The sequence below is a fragment of the Nannobrachium achirus genome (assembly GCF_963921795.1).
Source record: "Nannobrachium achirus genome assembly, chromosome: 17".
Lineage (NCBI taxonomy): Eukaryota > Metazoa > Chordata > Actinopteri > Myctophiformes > Myctophidae > Nannobrachium > Nannobrachium achirus.
Window position 1 is genome coordinate 32,239,534 of NC_137824.1, and position 20,484 is coordinate 32,260,017.

The following is a 20,484-nucleotide window of genomic DNA, read 5'->3' on the forward strand; positions in this document are numbered from 1 at the left end:
CTCATTTGTTCTCCCGCAGCACCACAAAATCATTCATTTTCAGCAAGCAACACCATTGTGTGAAATAGTATACTGTACATTGTATTCTTTATGAGGCCAAATATGAGGGGGCTGTTGGGCGTTTAGTGTCTTGCTTTGGGACACTTTGACACACTGGGCGAGCCGAGCGTATCATTTAATGGTAACCATATTTCTGCCAAGCCCCGCCCTTCCTTGCAATTGGCTGAATGCAAGAACGGGACAAGAAGGACGGGGGCGGGGTGACGTTCAGATACAGCCCGCCGAAACCCCATTCCATCAGCTGCCATGGCGTGCCTCTCATTAGACCCTCAGACCTAAATGGTAAATGGTGCATTTATATAGAGCTTTTATCTAAAGCGCTTTACATAGATTGTGCATTACATTCACCCATTCACACACACATTCATACACCGGTGGCGGAGGAAACCACGCAAGGCACCAACCTACTCACCGGGAGCAATTAGGGGTTCAGAGTCTTGCCCAAGGACTCTTCGACATTAACTCAGGGGGAGCCCGGATTCGAACTGGGAACCCTTCGGGAACCCTTCGTGCTCTAATAACGGTTTCTCTACCCCTGAGCTATGCCGCCCCAATACTTCACCCAACCTCCGGCATCAAATCCCTCTGCCCACAAACTTTTCCCAAAACCGTGGAATTTCTTTTCTGCTGACAGAATGCTACTTTTTGTGAGGTTAAGGTTACGTTTATGTATAGTTTTTGTGAGGTTAGGGTTAAGGACAGGTTAGGTAAAATGGTGCATTTGTGTAGCGCCTTTATCCAAGGCTGAATTACACACACATCCATACAACGATGGCAGAGGAAACTATGCAAGGCACCAACCTGCTCTTCGGGAGCAATTAGGGGTTCAGCGTCTTGCTCAAGGACGCTTCGACAGTAACTCTGGGGGAGCCCAGGATCGAACTGGGAACCTTCTCGTTGCCAAGCGGCCGCTCTACCCTTGAGCCACTTGGCGGCAGTGGCTTAGTGGGGTTTAAGGTTAGCTTATGGTTAGGGCATAATAGCGCCACTTTAGGCATAACTTCACACTTTAGGCACGGCAGAAGTCTAAATTAAACTGACTACTAGCCAATCACAGTGCCTCCTTTATGGAACTTAACAGAAAATAGTTGTAAAAAAAAAAAAAAAAAGAAAGTAGACAGTCAAATTACATTGAACTCTAATAGAAGCCATCCACTGTGTGTCAGGGTATCAAAACACTCATAGAGCAGCACAAAAAGTGCTGCATTTTTAAATAAGATTTTTGTTTTACTTTTTTTTTTACATAACACATAGGCAAACCTTTTCAGGTTCATTCTAGTAACTACACGCTTGTAGATCAGCAAAAATAACTTATCTACAAGCTTGTAGTTTTGGGAAATTTTGGAAATTCAATGACATTGGAGGCTTTCTTGAAGGCCCCTTTCAGCCACTTTTCTGTGTCTATACTCTTTACAGCTATGATGCATTTTTACCGTACTTTCCATGAACTTGGCTCACCTGCTGAACAGACAGTTCACTCTGTACTTCCAGGCAACGCTGCACTTGAGGGTGCTGAGTTTCATCTCAAATGTTCTGTATATTTCATCTTAATCCTTTAACAGCACCATTAGTAGCGGAGCGTGGCGTTGTAACTTCCGTTTCCCTCGCCACTACAGCGGTTAATGTTAATGCACTCTCTGGGTCTCTGGGGCTTGTCTCTGCAGATGGCTACACCACTGATGATATCGAGTTCTACTGGAGAGGTGGAGAGGGAGCCGTGTCGGGGGTGGACAGGATAGAACTGCCCCAGTTCTCCATCGTCGACTACAAGCTCATCTCCAAGAACGTGGTGTTCTCCACAGGTACAAGGCTAGGAAAACAACCAGTGGTGGAAAAGTATACTCGCATATTTTACTTAAAGGCCCGCTGACACGCCCCAAAATTATAATAGTATGATACGTGGTCACGTGGTCTTTCTGAAAACGGTCTGAAATAGTCTGAAACTCATGTCACAGTGTAATCTGCCCCTCGCCCCCAACAACAGCTGACCAGTACAGTAGGTAGTCTAAGTACAGTCAATTAATTTGATTGGCTTATAATTGTGCATTCCCACAATGACATCATAAAAATATTAACTCATATTTTAAGATTACTTTTTAAAGTGACAGTACCCCTTTAGGTGACAGTACCCTTCAAGTAAAAGTATCAATATTGTATTATAGAAATACTCTGTTAGGGTGCCCTCACACCAAAATACCTATGAGAGTGGAATCTGCATTCCTCCAATGCATTTCAATGAGAGTGAAGCGGTTTCATGCCAGCAGAGGATTTCTGCAAAAAACGCTCCCTTATCATTGAAATGCATTGGCGGAATGCGGATTCCACTCTCATAGGTATTTTGGTGTGAGGGCACCCTTACAAGTAAAAGTCCGGAATTCAAAATGTACTTGAGTAAAAGTATGAAAGTATTGGCATCAAAATGTACTTAAAGTACCAAAAGTAAAAGTACAAAATGTTTGAAAATAGCAGATCTACAAGCTCACATAGCGACGTGCTGTGAGCTTGTAGATCGGCTATTTTCAAATAGCCTAAGTATAAAATATGGCTAAAGTGGATTAATGTACGTATGTTTTATAATCTAATCATTTATACATACAAAGTAACAAGTAGCAAAGGTTTTCAAAGACATGTTGTGGAGAAAAGTACAATATTTGGATCTGAGATGTAGTGGAGTAGAAGTAAAAGTATTGGAAATTGGAAATACTGAAGTAAAGTACAAATACTTCAAAATTGTACTTAAGTACAGTACTTAAATCTACTTAGTTACTTTACACCACTGAAAACAACCCACACGAGGCAGTCTCAATGCATGCAAAAAATACACGATTTCTGAGGCCAATAAGATCTGTTCTATAACCATGAACACGGTATTCCGTTTTTCAAATCAACCTACTGAAAGTGAAAGAAAATGTAATTATTTTTGAAAAGACGCCAATTGTTTGAAAGCTTTTGAAAGTTCTCGCCTCAGCGCGTAAAGGACGCAAGTGGTTAATATCAACAAAAAAAACCCGAAATAAATAAATAAAAAGAAAAGAAATCAGAACCAGCACCAATGCGCTGGCAGTGGATATGCCGCGCTCTCTTTGTTGTCGGGGGAAGATATAGCTTCCCCCGTGGGCGTCATTCAGTTCTGTTCTATTGAATTCTATTTCCATCTTCCATCTCGAGCATCCAGCACTCTCTCTCTCTCTCTCTCTCTCTCTCTCTGCCTCCCTCCCTCCCTCAGGTTCCTACCCTCGCCTCTCCCTGAGCTTCAAGCTGAAGAGGAACATCGGCTATTTCATCCTACAGACCTACATGCCGTCCATCCTGATCACCATCCTCTCCTGGGTGTCCTTCTGGATCAATTACGACGCCTCTGCGGCCAGAGTGGCCCTGGGTACGACTACCCATCCCCCCCTCCTCCTGGTTGCTGATGACTCATTACCCCATGGTTATAATCGAAAGTTAATTGATAAGAAATCCATTCAAGGGGAGCTATTAGCCATATAGTATATCGTCGTTGTTGGGTGAAAACCTTGTATGTCCGAAACCGTTTGTTTTGTATTTATCATTTTAAAAATGATCTAAACTAGTGAAAATAGCCGATCTACAAGCACACAGCGCCTCACACCGCGAGGCGTTGTGTGCTTGTAGATCGGCTATTTTCACTAGTCTTGTGTGATGAAGTAGGGCTTTGGCTTTACGAAAAAACATTCAAATTTGAAACTTGGAGATACGAGGTTTCTGCCCGACAGTGACGATATTATGAGAGGGAGGGTGGACAGCTGTGGATTAGATTCATCAATGTGCAATGCTTTTAAATCATGTGAATATGAGTCATTTGCATATGGAAGCTGCAGGTGATTCGTTCCTTATGATTTATTGATCTTCATTTTGACAGGAAACGCTGTCTCTTTCCCTGCATTTTAGCCTTCTGTTTAGTTTTAGTTATTTCTCATTGGCTGCTGATTTCGATCGTGCTTGCTGATAGGCTGTCTGCTGTTTAGAAAAGACTATAATATAGGCAGCGGGAAAAGCACTACAGTGTGACCTTGAAGCACACGCTGTGTCTTTCTTTCTTCCTTTCTTGTAGACAGAGATCCCAGCTTTTCAGACTCAGAGAATAGTCCACTCCAGACTATTGGCCAGGGACATGCTGGGCCCCTGATTCAGCCCAGGAAAAAGAGTTGGAGAGGCCCTCATTGCGCGCTATAGAGAGATTTGTGACAAAGTGACAAGCCAGTGGGCCAATTACATGAGTTATATTTTGTCGTTGTCGGGTGGAAACCTTGTATGTCCAAAACCTTTTGTTTTGTATTTATCATTTTAAAAATGATTTAAACGAGTGAAAACAGCCGATCTACAAGCATGCAACGCCTCGCACCGCGAGGCGTTGTGTGCTTGTAGATCTGCTGTTTTCACTACTTTTGTGCGACGGCCTTGTATGATGAAGCAGGGCTTTGCTTTGCGTTTTTCGCAAAGCAAAGCCCTGTACAAATTTGAAACTTGGAGATAAGGTTTCTGCCCGACAGTGACGATTTACTTTGTTGGCCGCCCAGCCCCCAAAATGGAACAAAGGCCGACATTTTATTATTATTTTTTCCTAATGGCCGTTCGGGAGTTGTCCCGTTTTTCCCAATGGCCAGCACGTCCCTGCTATTGGCCAACATAATAATTCAGTGCTGACTGAGAGCTCTGACATCACTGTGATGTTATGGGAACCAAATCCCTTTATTGCCATAAATGGAGATCCCTGTGATGCCAGGGGAAACAATCCCTTGTATGCCCATATATGGAGATATGGAGATCCCTGTGATACCAGGGGAACCAAATCTCTTTTATGCCCATATATCGAGATCCCTGATGTCACCAATATTAAGGCCATATCTGTGAATGCTAATATATAATCACTGTGATGTCAGGGAAACCAAATCCCTTTTATTGCCATATATGGAGATCCCTGTGATGCCAGGGGAACCAAATCCCTTTGGCCAGATGGCCAAGACATGGCTCCCCTAGGTGTCTTACTGGTAATATTAAGCATTTATATCTGCAAAGTCAACTAGTAACTAAAACTTTCAAATTGATGTAGTGGAGTAAAAGTACAATATTTGGATTGGATCTGGTAGTTGAGTAGAAGTAAAAGCAGACTTCCCAAGTCTCCCGGATGTTGCGGGAGTCTCCCGGAAATCAATGTCTCCTCCCGGACACCCGTGAGTGGCACTGAACCTCCCGGAAATCCCGGCCGCTCCCGCAAATGCTTGTTATATCCGGCTGGATCCGGTCTAGAACCGGATCTGCGACCCGCGATGCAAATAAATGTGTTCTCATTCGTCGTCGAACTGTCAATCTTGCAGCCTGTGCGACGCACGGCAGCCTGCAGGCAGGCTGTTGTGTGTGTCTCACTGTGAGAGTGTCAGAACTTTCTCCCAAATAGGTAAGAAAGACATCATGCTATAAATTAAACCGATTATATTAAGCCTAAAATGGTTCCGCCGCTGTGCAGAACCGTTTTTAACAGTTTTTAACCATTTTTAACCGTAGAAAAATGAATAAAATCCAAGAAAAAACAGACATTTTTTCGCGCACACGCACGCTGTGCGCACGTGCACAGGGGACCTCCCGGAAATGCTGATCTCAAAGTTGGGATGTCTGTAAAAGTATTGGAAATAGGAAATATTCAAGTAACTACAAATACACAAAAAAAAAATATGTATGTGACTAAATAATAATAACTACTTTGGATCCATTTGGAACACAGGTTCTTTTCTCCATTTCCTGAACAGTAACGGTGTTATTGGACATACAAGGTTTCCACCTGCAACAGCAACAGCAACTGGCATAATACTTGTATATGTTGATATAAAAGGATGATGTCAAAATGGAACGCCAAAACATTTAAACATCCTTTGGACTAAAACAGAAGATGTCAGGAAGGCAGCGTTGAGCTCTCTGTGTGTGGCGTTCTTGTCACAAGGCATTTGGTTCCTGAAGAGAGTGCATGAGGCCCACGAGGGCCTAAACACTGAGCCCCAAACGGCGAATGTAAAAATGCACATCTGTTGTTTAACCCCTTAGACCCCAGCAATCCGTATTGTACCGAATATAGCAGATATACAAGCTCACAGTGCTTCGCAAACGCACACATTTTGAGCTTGATATATAAGTCACCAGTATAGAGCCCCGAGGGACTCTGGTCAGCCATCCATCCATCCATCCATCCATCCATCCATCCATCCATCCATCCATCTTCAACCACTTATCCAGAATCGGGTCGTGGGGGTAACAGTCCCAAACTGGTTCTCAAAGTGAGGTCTGTAAAGGAGGGGGGCACACGTCAGTCCGACGTCTCATTACTCCGATTACGTGGCTACACGTGCGATTAGGGTTAGTGTTAGAGATAGGGTTAGTAATAGGGAGAGTCGGACGAACGCAGCGTCGGAGTAATGCATGTTGGAACAATAATGTGAAGCACTGAAAAGGAGTGCTTTGATAGGGGTTCCATGGGGATCTGCTGTAAATTGAGGAACAATTTAACCACCCTATTTAAAAAGTAGCTGATCTACAAGCTTGAACTTGGGCTATTTTCAAAGCATTTTTGAAAAACCTTGAAAATGTTTGAATAATTTTTAGTAATTTGGATTTTGTTTGAAACTGATGGGGTCGCTGGCACAAAATATTTTCAGATGGGGGTCCGCAGCCAAATATACATTTTGGGGAGTTCTTCGACACGAAAATGTTTGAGAAGCAGCGCTTTAAGGATCTATTGAACATCAGAGAACAGAGACAGGCGGAACGTGTCTGCGAGTGGAGTAGAGTAGAGCAGAGAGCGACAAGCTACATCGATGCTGCCTGCTGGCTGCTGCTGAGTTATTTATAATCCGCGTGAATCTGACCAAATGCAGATTGTGCATACAGATGACTAACGTATCAAACACAATGCACGGATGTCAGAGAAAAGCAGGTGAATCGTGCTGTGACTAATAGCAGATGGTTAGCGGGGGGAATGCTGTGCTTTTTATATCGCCGCCGGGATTCGCTCCTTGTCTGTTTCGATATGCGATTGGACTGGGCCCAAAACCTTCCGCCGAGCACATGTAAAACAGTCACATGCACGCGTACACTTACATGCACGCACGCACGCATGTACACACACACACACACACACGCACAGACACACACACACACACACACACACACACACACACACACACACACACACAGTTGCTCTTTTGGTGGTCAGGGGGGATGTTTTTTGTCCATATGGGGTCTCGTTCTTTCAGGTCAGTCTGTAACGACGTGTCCTGTGTATGTGAGGACACACATCAAACACGTCCTCACAGCCTTTCATGTTACAACACCTGATGTCGCATTTGTGTCAATGCGAGGCCAACACACGTGCGTTAGTGTCAGACCGATTTGACTGCACATTGGCTTCATGAAGCTTGTTATGTGCATATGAGCATGTGGAGGCGATGATAGTAAATCTGCCTATTTTTGATTGATTGATTGTCATTTGACAAATATGTATACATGAGCATATGTTTGTAGTACATACCTGTCGAAAGGATAAAACACCTAAAAAAGCTCAGGAACTTATTTCCATTGTTGTCCTTTGAGTGTTTGTATGAACTGTCATGTATTGGGGGAGGGGAGGGGGGGGTATAGCAGTCATACAGAATAATATAATCAATAATAAATAAGTACATTCATACAATTTCCAACATACCTAGGACGTGTGTCGTCCTCATACATACAGCCTATTCATACGGACAGACAGACAAACATACAGACAGACAGACAGACATACACACTCGAACACTTGTTGGAGCGCCGAGGCACCGCTCAAAAACGAATTCTTTCCCATATAGCTTTTGAATCTGCAAGGTTCAAAGTCTGTGGAGCTCCCCCTGGTGGAATATTCTGTATCTGTGTACTGTCATTAACTTTAGAAAGTGTCAAAAGCCTCTTTCCCACTACGAGGCGGAACCAGAACTTTCCAGAACCTGAACTTTTTTATTTATTTATATATATATATATATATATATATTTTTTTTTTGGTTCTGGTTTTGGCCTGGTTTCAGACAAGGTTCTGGGAACTCTTTTTAGGTCCTGCCCTTGATGTAGTACTAAACTTGAGTTCTGGGAACCTGCTCTTTTTTGGGACCTTCCTGGTTAGGTCTGGTTATATGGAAACAAATTAAGCAGAACTTGGTCCTGGAACTTCACAGGTTCTTGAAAGTTCTTGGTTCTGGAATGTTCTGATTCGGCCCTGTAGTGGAAAAGGGGCTTAAGTCTAGACTGGTCTAAACCAGTGGTTCTCAAAGTGGATTCCAGGAACTCTGTTGGTTCCTTTAGGGGGAGGTCTAAATTGACCCATACAAGTCTGTAACTCTGAGGCTTCTTTTCCACCAAAATATCTTTGGTTCTAGAACTGGTTCCGTTCTAGATTCTTGGAACCTTGGTGCATTCGTGGAACCGGTGGCCATTTTTTGGTTCCAGTTCCAAACCAACTTTTAGAGTTCTGAACCAATTCATTTTCATTTTAACACATACCCTGCCATTTAACAATACCTTCGTACTCTCATATGCCCCTGGTCTCCATAGACTTCCATGTAATTCATAGTGCACGGATCATGCACACCCATGCCTAGATAATGCACCACGTGTGTCCACATTGCTAACAGCTTTCAAACAAAAAAATCCGAATTGAAATCCGTTCATGCATTCATGAGATAGAAGCCATTATGTTTTCCTAAAATGTAAACAAAGATGGCTGCCATGTTTGATAGATGGGGTTGCTATGGGGGTTAAACATGCAATTTCGCGATTTCTATCATGCCTACTACATTTTTTGGGGTCAAATTCTTTTTTTTTTTTTTTTTTTTTTTTTACGGGAAATTCTCAGGACAATCGGGCCTGGCAGGGAAAGACATTGAAATAATCTCGGGACTATCGGGCCTGGCATGCAATGAGTTGGTACAATATTAGGCGGGGGGAAAAAAGAACTGAACCGGTTCAACTCCGGTGGAAAAGGGGCCTGACAGTGTACAAATGGAACCAAAGTCCATTTGAGTTAATAAGGGGAGACCCTGAAATGTTGTAAGTTTGAGAAACACTGGTCTAAACTGTGGACTGCACATTGACCTCCATGCAGGGATCACTACGGTGCTGACCATGACCACCATCAACACCCACCTGAGAGAGACCCTGCCCAAGATCCCTTACGTCAAGGCCATCGACATGTACCTCATGGGCTGCTTCGTGTTCGTCTTCCTGGCGCTGCTCGAGTACGCCTTCGTCAACTACATCTTCTTCGGCCGCGGTCCCCAGCGGCAGAAGAAGGCGGCGGAGAAAGCGGCCACCGCCAACAACGAGAAGATGAGGTCCGACCCCAACAAGGTGCGTGTGTCGGTGCCGGGCCTGCTGTGTGCACGTACCAACCCCAGGCTGTACTGTTCAGCAGTGGTGTTAAGTAACTAAGTACATTTACTTAAAGGGGCACTCCACCACTTTTCAACCTATGTTCATATAATTGATCCTCACTCAAAAATAGCTTTTCTTTTTTTTTTTTTTTTTTTTTTTCAGAGGAGGGCTGTGGGCAGGTCAGAAACCCATAGTCTTGTGACATCATCGATTGCCAATCCAGCTTATAGAAACTGCAGGCTTTCTATTCCTGAAAAGTTGCAATTTTAAAGTGGAAGCCATTGTTCTCGCGATAATAAAAATCTTTTTTTTTTTTTTCAAAAATATTGATAATTTTTTTTTTTGGAAAATGATGATGTCACAAGACTATGGATTCTGAACTTCCCACAGCTCTCCTAGGAGACTTGGACTAAGTAGAAAAAAATTGTGATATTTTATCATGACCATTAGTGAGGACCTATTATATGAAGACAGGTTGAAAATTGGTGAACTACTCCTTTAAGTACAATTTTGAGGTACTTTTACTTTACTGGAGCATTTCCAATTGTCTACACTGGAGACTTCTGCTCCACTGCATCTCGGAAGCAAATGTTGTACTTTTACTCCGCTACAATTATTTGAACACTTTCATTACTAGTTACTTTGTAGATTTTGATTATTATTACAAGACATACATTAACCACTTATATATAACATTTCAGCCATTTGAAAATAGCCAATCTACACGCTCACAATGCGTTGCGACATGGGTCACGCGACGCAAAAGATTTGTATACAGTTGTAGAACTTTAATCGGGACATTTACTTTAAGGTACCAATACTGTTGTACTTTTACTCAAGTACATTTAGAATTCTGGACTTTTACTTGTAAGGGTGCCCTCACACCAAAATATCTATGAGAGTGGAATCCGCGTTCCGCCAATGCATTTCAATGAGAGTGAAGCGGTTTCATGCCAGCAGAGGATTTCTGCAAAAATCGCTCCCTTCTCACTGAAATGCATTGGCGGAACGGGGATTCCACTCTCATAGGTATTTTGGTGTGAGGGCACCCTAACAGAGTATTTCTGCATTGCAGTATTGATACTTTTACTTAAGTAAAACATTTGAGTACTTTTTCCACCATTGCTGTTCAGGTGATAATGTGCTGATGACCTTCTTCTCCTCTCAAGGTCAATGTGATGCTCTGATATAGTGGTTATTTAATGGTTGGCAGGCCCATCTCTGATCTAAGCTATTGTTTAGCTTTTTTGTCATTTTTAACTTCATATTGTACTAATTCACAAAACTATTAAATGAATGTAATTGTGGTTTGTAGGATGGGCACACAGCAACAACTTCAGTTCAGCTTTATACATATTTGTTATTGGCATACAAGTGGCATTACTGTAAATAGATGTTGCTTTTTTTTACACATGGCAAAATCTTGTCCCTCTGCTGGCAAGAGGCTTAAATCGCATAATGCTGTGATGAATGCTTCAAGTCCTTCTACTCCAGCTCTCCATTCTCTCTCCTCTTTAGCCATGTGTGTCAACAACAGCTGAATGAAAATAGAAAAGTATCCCTTAGCTCAGTTTCTCAACATCGGGTCCAGGGACCACCAGGTGTCCAAATGGACAGTTGGACACCTGTGGGTTTGTAACTTTGAGAGTGTACAAATGGAACCAAATGGACCCATAAGGTTCCATGTGTACACTCTCAAACACTGAGGATTTTACCGTGTAGATTGGCGTCACAGAGATATGTTTCCTCAAATGTAGGTCCATGGCCTAATGTACATCAAACTGAGATTCCTGGAAATTCAAAAAGGTTGAGACTCTCTGGACTAAGCCAATCATCAACAAATGACCGGTGTAAATACCTTCGAAGGACAAAGGAGTCTTTGGTACTGGGTAGTACATTGACTTTGATCCAAATCCTTCCCTTGAACTTGTATTCAGCTGGTAGCGTTAGCTGCAATAACAGCAAAAAGAAAATACACTTTCCTTCTGAGTGTGGCAAGCTACCATTTCCCCCCCAAGTAACAGTGCTGATTTTGTATGCTTGCAGTGGCTGGTGGGAAATGTAGTTCAGAGAGATGATGCTCTGTATGCCAGAATGAAACAGAGGGAAATTGACGCGTATGACTCGATGTGGGATCCCATCTTTGTGGACGATGGCGCATTAGGACTAGGCGAGCAAAGAAATAAGGTACTGGCGGTTTTGCAAGTCAAAACTTAACAAATGTCATCAGTCTGTTTCATTCCGATCAGAGGAAAATGCTGTAGTTATTTTGTGCATTTCTTTGATTTCTTTTTTTTTGTAGATTTTAAGGCAGCTTTGATCATCACTCCCACCATTGTGTTTTTTCCCCCGCTCTTGGTTTGCTCTTCATGCATTTCCCTGACAAACAAACAATCATGGCTGATAAGCACTTTGGCTTCAGCACACTTTAATTTTGAACATGAGTCCAGCTGTAGATTTAAATTGATGGGAAGTGGCAAATGTGCAGTGCAGTAACTAAATACATTTACTCAACTACTGTACTTAAGTAAAGATTTATGAAAAAAGTAGTATCTGTACGTTACTTGAGTATAGGTTTTTTGGAGCAATGCATTGATATTAAAAAGAACGTACTTTGTAATTTGTGCTTTTGAATACTTCAGTACTTTAACTCAAGTACAAATTTGATTAAGCAATTTTCACTTGCACAGTAGTTGAGTAATATTTGACCAGGACTATCATGATGTATTTTTTTGACTCGAGTACTGGGGTTGAGTACTTTGTCCACCACTGAGAATGTGGTTGTAGAGAAGAGGAACAGGATTAACTTTAAGCTACTCTTTAACATAATATTGGTTTGAGACAGATTGAATCTCAAAGGCAATTGATGAGTCTCTAAAGAATAAGTGAAGCAATAGAAAGAACCTTAGAGGGGAAAGGGGCTCAGCCCAGCACAGAGCGAGAGAGAGAGAGAGAGAGAGAGATCATTTGCAGTTGGATGACTAGTGCCAACTGAGAAGGTCTTTCTTCAGAGTATGTTAGTTAAACCAAAACATCAGATATCACGTATCATTGCTGTCGGGCGGAAACCTTGTCCAAAACCATTACTTTTCAGGAAATGGAAAAACATGACATGTTCCTATGTCGTTTTTTATTTAGTCACAAGTTCTTGTGACTAAATTGTGGTTAGATATTTATAAAACCCACTGACAGACTTGACCACTTTCAACCATGGCATGTCATTATCGGCAAACATTTCAAATTAATAAATAAAAATAGCACACCTACTGTACAAGCTCATAACCTGTTCCATCTTGACTTGTTGCACCTTGTTACTTGTAGATACCTTGAAATGAAATATGGAGATACAAGGTTTCTGCCCGACAGTGACGATATGTATTCTGTGTCCTGCAGATAGTATTTTAGAGTTGTTTCAGTCAGGCTATGGATGAAGAATTGTTGATCTGAATTCACTCCCTTCAACGCCCATCCTGACCTGACCCAAGCCTCCAACCTCTCCTCAACCTTATCCTCTCACATTTTTTAATTTTTCTTTGGTTTATCTTTGTTTACTTGGTTTGTCTTGTGAATAGACAGAATTTTAACCGCGCCTCGGTTGAAATTCTGAAACGGCAAAGAGGATTTCTCCATTGAGAATTAGTTTGTGGAGTGCTCTGCACTCTAAAGAAATGTATTTTCCTACGTTTGTGGTTGTAGTCATTTAGGGCTGCAATGGTTAATTGAACTAATTGTAATTCTATAATTAATTTTAACTTGATATACTGTGCTCTAAGTAGCACAGTTTTGTCACATTTGTTATGATTTCTTTTGGCACATCACTATTATTAAGTTGATAACGACAGTATTATAAGTGTATGTCACTAATATGCATGCTAGTATATTTTGTGTCACTATGTTTTAAACCGGTCGTTCTCAAAGTGCAGTCCAGGGTCAGGGACCACCAGGAGTATTTCAGCTGGTTCCAAGGGGTCCCCAGTAAAATTAGGTTAAACAGTTCTACTGCCAGATTTATTATTTATTTATTGGGGCTGGTGCCAGCAAAAAGCAGCTTACCTTTGCGATGTTATATAAAATGATCTATTAATTATTTCCAAACATTTCTTTTTTCATTGGATGTATTATATTTGTACTTTAGCCAAGCTGGCGGCAGAGGGCAGCCTTATGTAAAGAATGAATGTGAATTGGGCCGCTCCGCTTGCCATCCATTCAGAGCATAGAAATGCATTTCTAGATCAGATCCACAGAAAACAGCCAGGAAGTGATTTGGGACTCCATTATTGCTTACGTGCGCTGGATTTTTGAAAGCAGCGTTATAGGAGATGTTTTTACTGTACACGGCGGCGGGACCCCTCATCAGCTTACAGTCATCAGACAAGGTAAAAAGAACAAGCCTTATTGGCAGCACGCTTAAGTCAAAATTGGGGCGAACGGGAACGCCCGAAGCAGTAAAAGAGTTAAGGTCGTTGCACACTGCTGCGTTTTTTTGGCCGAATATAGGAGCGAATTTCGGAATAAGTAAATAAACAAATCATCCTCACGTTATGTCAATCACGTTTGCACACTGCCGCCCATTTCATATTTATTTTCGGACCACTGGGTCCCATGCTCTCTCTCTCTCTCTCTCCTGGCCCTGAAAAAACGCATTTCGCAACGAAAAAACGCAGCAGTGTGCAACCAGCTTTAAACACAGTTAAACCAAAGATATATACAGCTTGAGCTTGAATAGGTTTTGAACGTTTTTGAAAATCTTTAAATATGTTTTCTGAGCACGAAACCTCTCAAATGGGGATCTGCAACCTAATGCGCGACAACTTTCTGGGGTCCTTGACCTGAAAACCTTTGAGAACCGCCGTTTTAAACGTAAAGATCGTCTCCCCCCGCCGTCACTTCCTCTCACACCTCTTTTCTCCGTTCCTCGCAAATGCAGATGACCCCCGACGACAACATCCTGTTCAGCACCCTGGAGATGAAGAACGAGATGGGTGGGGGCCCTGGGGACCTGTCCCGGGGCCTGGGCGCTCCGGGGGACCCCCGCAGCAACACCATGCTGGCCTACGACAGCTCCACGCTGCAGTACCGCCGGGCCGCCATGGCCCGGCAGAACTATGGCCAGTGCGCCCTAGAGCGCCACGCGCAGAAGAAGTCGCGCCTACGGAGGCGGGCCTCGCAGCTCAAGGTGAACATCCCGGACCTGTCTGACGTGAACTCTATCGACAAGTGGTCCCGGATGATCTTCCCCACCGTCTTCTCCTTCTTCAACGTGGTGTACTGGCTCTACTACGTGCATTAAGTGCCAGAACGGCGCTGCCGGTGGCCATCTCACAAGCGAGCGAGGAATGGAGGTGGACGATATGGGTGGGGGAGATGAGAGAGAGAGAGGGGAAGGAATGAGAGATGCAGTGCACCAAATTTGTTTGCAGATTCATTTAGAGAAAAGGAGAATAAGGACTTTTGGAGGGACTGCGGCACCAACACCTCACGTCGGCAGTGACTCTTTTCGGATCGGGGAAAACACCTTAATGACTGACTCACGCTAACGTAAAGAACGAAGGAGTGAGATTCTAAGACAGATATGGTGCCTGGTTCCAGAATTTCAATATATCACTAATATTTGTCATTCGTAGCTTAATCTCTGTGGATCAAATATTTATGCTTGTGTTTGCATATACTTTAAAAGATTTGTTTTGTTTAGTATATATATTTACTTCGTAGCCGAGCTTACTGCATCCAGGGAAGCTTTATAGATGATTTAAAAGGAGTCAACCTTGATAAACTATTTTCCTATAATTACTGTATATCAAAAAGAAAACATCCTTAAAAAAAAGCATGCTTACGTTTGGTTTGGTTTCATTTGCATCTCAGTCATAATAATGAGCTCAAAGCTTTTTACGTTTACTAGCTGAGGTTTCATCTGCCTAGCAAACCATTCTGCAGATGTCTTGTAGTCATCATAGTTATATCAGGGGTTCCCAAACTCTTCCATGCCATGGACCCCCAAATAGCCATAGCCACTGGCTGTGGTCCCCCTTTTGCGAAATGGCTTAAAAATAGAAAACAGTGGAAATAGATGATCTACAAGCTCACGACACGCCGCAGTTGTTGTTGTTTGAAATATTTTGAAAAATCGTAACATTAATGACTTGACCAAAATAGGGATGCATGGTTGAAAGTGGTTCAACTGGCGCAGTAATTCTATGAATTGAATTTAGAATTAAGATGACAAATTTGATATACATATTTTAATTGTATTTTAATGGTTTCAGTTTATTTTCCAATTGGCCTTGGCGCCCCCTGGGGGCCATGGCCCCCACCTGGAAACCCATGGCCTGCAGGCTTATTACCTTGGGGCCACAGAGGTGAGGAGATGGGGACTTCCACTGATGGTCAGCAGGGGGCACTCTTTTCTAGGGACATCCCAATGGGTCCTCAGTGGTGCTAATGTTGGACGCAGAGACCTTCCATTTTGGGGAGTCTTTAACCATATGAACCCTAACCTCATTACTAGGCTTTTGTCATCTTGCGAGGGGAAAAGCCTGCTAACGACCTAAGGAAAACGTGTCGTTTGTACTTCCCCGGAAGCTGTCTTTATATTTATTTTTTATTGTTTTTGACCAATCACAACACTGTTTTCAAGACCAGGGTCTGCACAGCATCAAACCTAACTTCCTTGGGTGGTCGTGTACCGTACATTAACCCTAGCATCCCTATTTGGGGCAAACATTTGTTGGAGACAATTACTATGCTTCCACTTAAAGTTTAAGTTCTGCTCCCGTTGCACTGACAGAATCCTGTCCTCATCACAATGCCCAGGTTTTCATTGTCTTTTTTTTTTTTTTTTTTTTTTAAGATGAGAACCTTTAATCATTGACTCCTGTGTGCTTTTTGCCATCGTGTGAGCAGCTTTAAAGGAATAGAATGGCTTTAATGTGACTTAATGCGTGGTGGAGGAACCCATTGATGACAGATGAGTTGAGTTGAAGCCCTTTCATTGCAAAGAACGTTGCTGCATAAATATGATAATCCACAATCACCATTAACAGTAGAACTGAATGATAGATTTACCACGCGTTTCATTGTGATTAGGTTTCTGTTTCAGAGGACTGTAGATATGGTTAAATCATGTTTAAAAAAATACAAAAAAAAAAAAAAAAACAAGTACCATTTTTATAAATCAATATTCATGATACAGTATGTGTAAATATTATGGATTTATTCTACTTAAACGGGTCTCTATTGTTGTTTTTGCAGTTAAACTAACAGGTAAAATGTTGCATTACATTTCAAAAGAAAAAACAAACAAACAAAAAAAGTTCTCTGAGGAAAAAAAAAGGATTTACAGTTTTGCTGACCCTATACTGTTTGGAGTTCGAGTTCTCCCTTTTATTTTATTTTTAATGGACTCTAAAAAGCATCCACTGGCCAACTCAAAAGCACTTCCGGACAACCGTCAGTCACTTTTGGGTCAACGTTTTTTGTTTTTCTTCTCTAGAAATGACTTTACACGGACCCGGCTACTGAGGTGTCAGAGCGTGGGCATATTTTGTACAAAGTTCTGTAAATTCCAGTTGTAATATTTCATATTGACTTGTAAATATCTTGTGTAATGATTGTCAGCAATTATGAAGATGTATCTAAAATTAATTAAAGCTCAACTCAGCTTATCACTTCATTTACAGAATACGTGGATGGACGTTTGGTGTTATGTGGTTCTGTTGGCGGTCATTGATAAAAAAAAAGGGCTGTCTCTCTCTCTCTCTGTGTGCATGTGCGTGTGTGTGTGTGTGTGTGTGTGTGTGTGTGTGTGTGTGTGTGTGTGTGCGTGCGTGCGCGTGCGTGTTGGAGGAGGGGCTTGCATGTCCATTCATGAGTATTGAAGCTCTGCCCTCAGGGGTGACACAGCGAGTGAATGACAGAGTGACCACACTAAACACAAGAGTGAGTGAGCGAGTGATTGAGTGAGCAGGCGATGGAGTGAATGTGTGAAAGGAACGGGTGAGGTGAAGACTGCAGTCACTGCATAATGGATGGGGAGACAGACGAGGAACAAGAACATGGTGGTCCGGTGGTGGTGGTGGTCCAGAGCTGCGATGGGGTGGGCCGGGATGGAAGCCAGTGTCAGACCATGCCTCGGGGGACATTAAGGCAGAAAGCCTTGTACATGCAGGCATTCTCTGGACTCTCTGGCCCGAGGGGCCGGATGGGACTCCTGAATGAAAGATGGGTTGAGGAAAAAGTGAGCGAGCGAGAGAGAGAGAGGGGGGGGATAAAGAGAGAGGAAGGACCTTCAATTTTTTCATTAAGCGACAGACAAACTGCAATGAATCTGCCCCATCGCCCTCCCTTGCTGATATGATCAGTGTTGCGTGAATGTACTGTATGCGCGTCAATATTTAATGTAAAAAAATGCTGAATTGTTAATGCTTAGCAAAGAGTGGTTGTTATTACTGCGTCTGATATGCGGTTAATGCTTGGTAGTTCCCCACCGAAGTTGTTGGACAAATTGAAGGCAAGGCAGTCAATTCTGTTTGTTCCTCTAAAGAAGCAAATGTAACTTCAATTTAAGTGTAACATAGTAAACGTACCACATTATAATGTAATATTATGTAACAGAATAGAATAGAGCTAATGGAGACTCTTAAAACCTCCTCACTTCACTCTAATCCAACTACAGAAATTAGTTGCACATATTTGGATATATACGTGTAGGCCTGTATCTGAAGATATAGCTCACTCCTCTACTAAACACATGGCGTTTACTGTTTTACAAGAAGAATGTAGTAGAGACCATAGTTAAGTTCAGTTAACAGGACTGTGTGTTTATCTGAGTATTGAGGACCCATTCAAAACGGCCAAATTATTATCAATAAGCACCTGAACAAATTAAGTAATGACCACTGCTTCGGTGCTGCGTGCTGGTGAGCCAGTCCCGACAGAGGAGCACCCTGTGCCCTGCGGCCCTGGCTGGCCCCCACCAGCTGCACCCAATAATAGACTACGTCAGAGTTATTTTCTGCTCCATCCTTTCTTGATGGGTCAAACACTCATACCTGAGCCCCCCGGGGCAAAGTCTGCAATTCACCCGGTAGAACATGGCCAGGAGGCATTGTAGGTTTTTTGGATACCTCAAAGAACAACCCCAAACCCCACACAAGCCATTGGAGTACTGGAGCGTAGGGGCAGAGTAGCACCAGGAGCTGGTATGCAGGTTGCGTTAATGACAGAGGCTGGCCCACTGGCAGTAAGCCTTGCTATCTTTGTCCAGTGCCGACACCATGGACCATTTGGGGCGTTGACCTGCTGCCATCCAATTCCAGACCCGGTTCAGGACAACATGATCGCTGTCCTGCTCTCTCTCCGCAGCTGGTGGGATAGAGGATGTGGGGTGACACTGTTCCCCCATGTCTGGAGGGCTAAGGGCCAGTACTAACAGTGTGGCCACGTCCCATTCTTCCCACTGAGCACTAAAATTGGTCTAAAAGTGAAAGTTTAACATCTAAGCTTAGATTAGACGTTGATTAGACGTTAAAAAACGTTCAATTTTAGACCAATTTTTAGGAGCGGAAGTGTCACAATAGAGCATCGCAGTGCGGTGTCGGAAGTAAACAACCCATTCATTTTCACCATAGCGTTTTTCATTATCAGCCACAAAGTCGTAGCAATTCAATGTACACTTACCACTAGGCTGGTGGTTGTAAAATGGTTCTATATGCTCCTGTAGAACCCCCGAGTATGTATGCAATCACTCTAGTTTTAGTAAAAACACATTTTAATCAAGATCGCACGGAGAAGAACTGCATTTCCCATACTGATAAACATGTACATCCGGTGAAATCGACGTCTGTGATTGGTCTAGCTTCTTCTTCTTTCATGTATCTTGCGGTTACCGCGGAAGTAGCTACTGCCCCCTGTCTTCCCGGCGGATTATTGCACGTCAACAGAACTCCTTGAGCGATCGTCTTTCTTTTACAAATATGAATTATATGATGCACTATGTTAAGGATGACGATAAGAGCGTCCACAGAGATGACAATCACTACATTTCAGGCCATATGCTGGCCTGGATAACTAAACTGAGCGTGATTTAAGGGCTTTATTTCAGGAAACAACAACAACATTCGCAATGCATTCTGGGAGTGTAGTTTCCGCAATTTTAAAAACTAGAAGCTGGGCCGCCCTTCGGGCGGCCCAGCGTCTAGTCGGCGACCTGGCCAACTCGGGAACGATGTAAATAGGGAATGAATCCCCCGCCCTTTAATGCAAACCCCATTATACCTGTTGTCATAGAACCCGTTTTGACCATCTGTTTGCCTGTGTCCATTTATGCCCATATATGGAGATATCTGTCTGTCTGTCGGCGTCCATTTTATGTCCATATATGGAGATCACTGCAGATATAGTTCTGGGTCCATTTTATGCCCATATGCCCATATATGGAGATATCTGTCTATTTGTGTCCATTTTATGCCCATATATGGAGATCTCTGTATCTGTCCGTCTGTGTCCCTTTATGCCCGTATATGGAGATATCTGTTTATCTGCGTCCATTTTATGCCCATATATGAGATCTCTGTCGCTTTTTGTTTGTTTCTTCTTTAAGCAGAATACACAGCCTGCTTAAATCTGCATCATTCAAGTCATCCTCCCAGTCCCACGCTTTGTCGCTTGTCTTATGTTTGTTTTTGTCTCTTTTATTTTCTTTTTTGGAGCGGACCCCATGAATGCCCCATCCTTTAATGCAAACCTCAATATACCTGTTGTCATAGGACCCGTTTTGACCATCTGTTAGCCTTTGTCCCCACCCTTTAATGCAAACCCCAATATACCTGTTGTCATAGGACCCGTTTTGACCATCTGTTTGCCTTTGTCCCCTTATGCCCATATATGGAGATCTCTGCACACACAGTACCGGTTGCGGAAAACTCTGATGTCAGACATCAGCTCCGCATTCGGGGATTCATTTTATGCCTATATCTGGAGAAAGCGTGTGCCGGTGGGAAGAACGGTTCTCGAGATTCA

At 42.8% G+C, this 20,484-nt stretch overlaps 1 protein-coding gene across 2 annotated transcripts in view; it reads left to right on the forward strand.

The window, feature by feature from the left end:
- gabrb2a (gamma-aminobutyric acid type A receptor subunit beta2a) overlaps positions 1 to 14,758 on the forward strand; it is a gene marked incomplete at both ends in the record, with an annotated part of 68,345 nt that extends 53,587 nt beyond the window's left edge. Inside the window, 5 exons of one of the 2 annotated variants that reach the window (XM_080745567.1) lie at positions 1,725 to 1,862; positions 3,287 to 3,439; positions 9,200 to 9,444; positions 11,515 to 11,655; positions 14,396 to 14,758. In XM_080745567.1, coding sequence (XP_080601693.1) covers positions 1,725 to 1,862; positions 3,287 to 3,439; positions 9,200 to 9,444; positions 11,515 to 11,655; positions 14,396 to 14,758 — 1,040 coding nt within the window. The remainder of the gene's footprint in view (positions 1 to 1,724; positions 1,863 to 3,286; positions 3,440 to 9,199; positions 9,445 to 11,514; positions 11,656 to 14,395) is intronic. The other variant, XM_080745568.1, reaches the window with a different exon arrangement.
- Between the last annotated feature and the right edge of the window lie 5,726 nt (positions 14,759 to 20,484).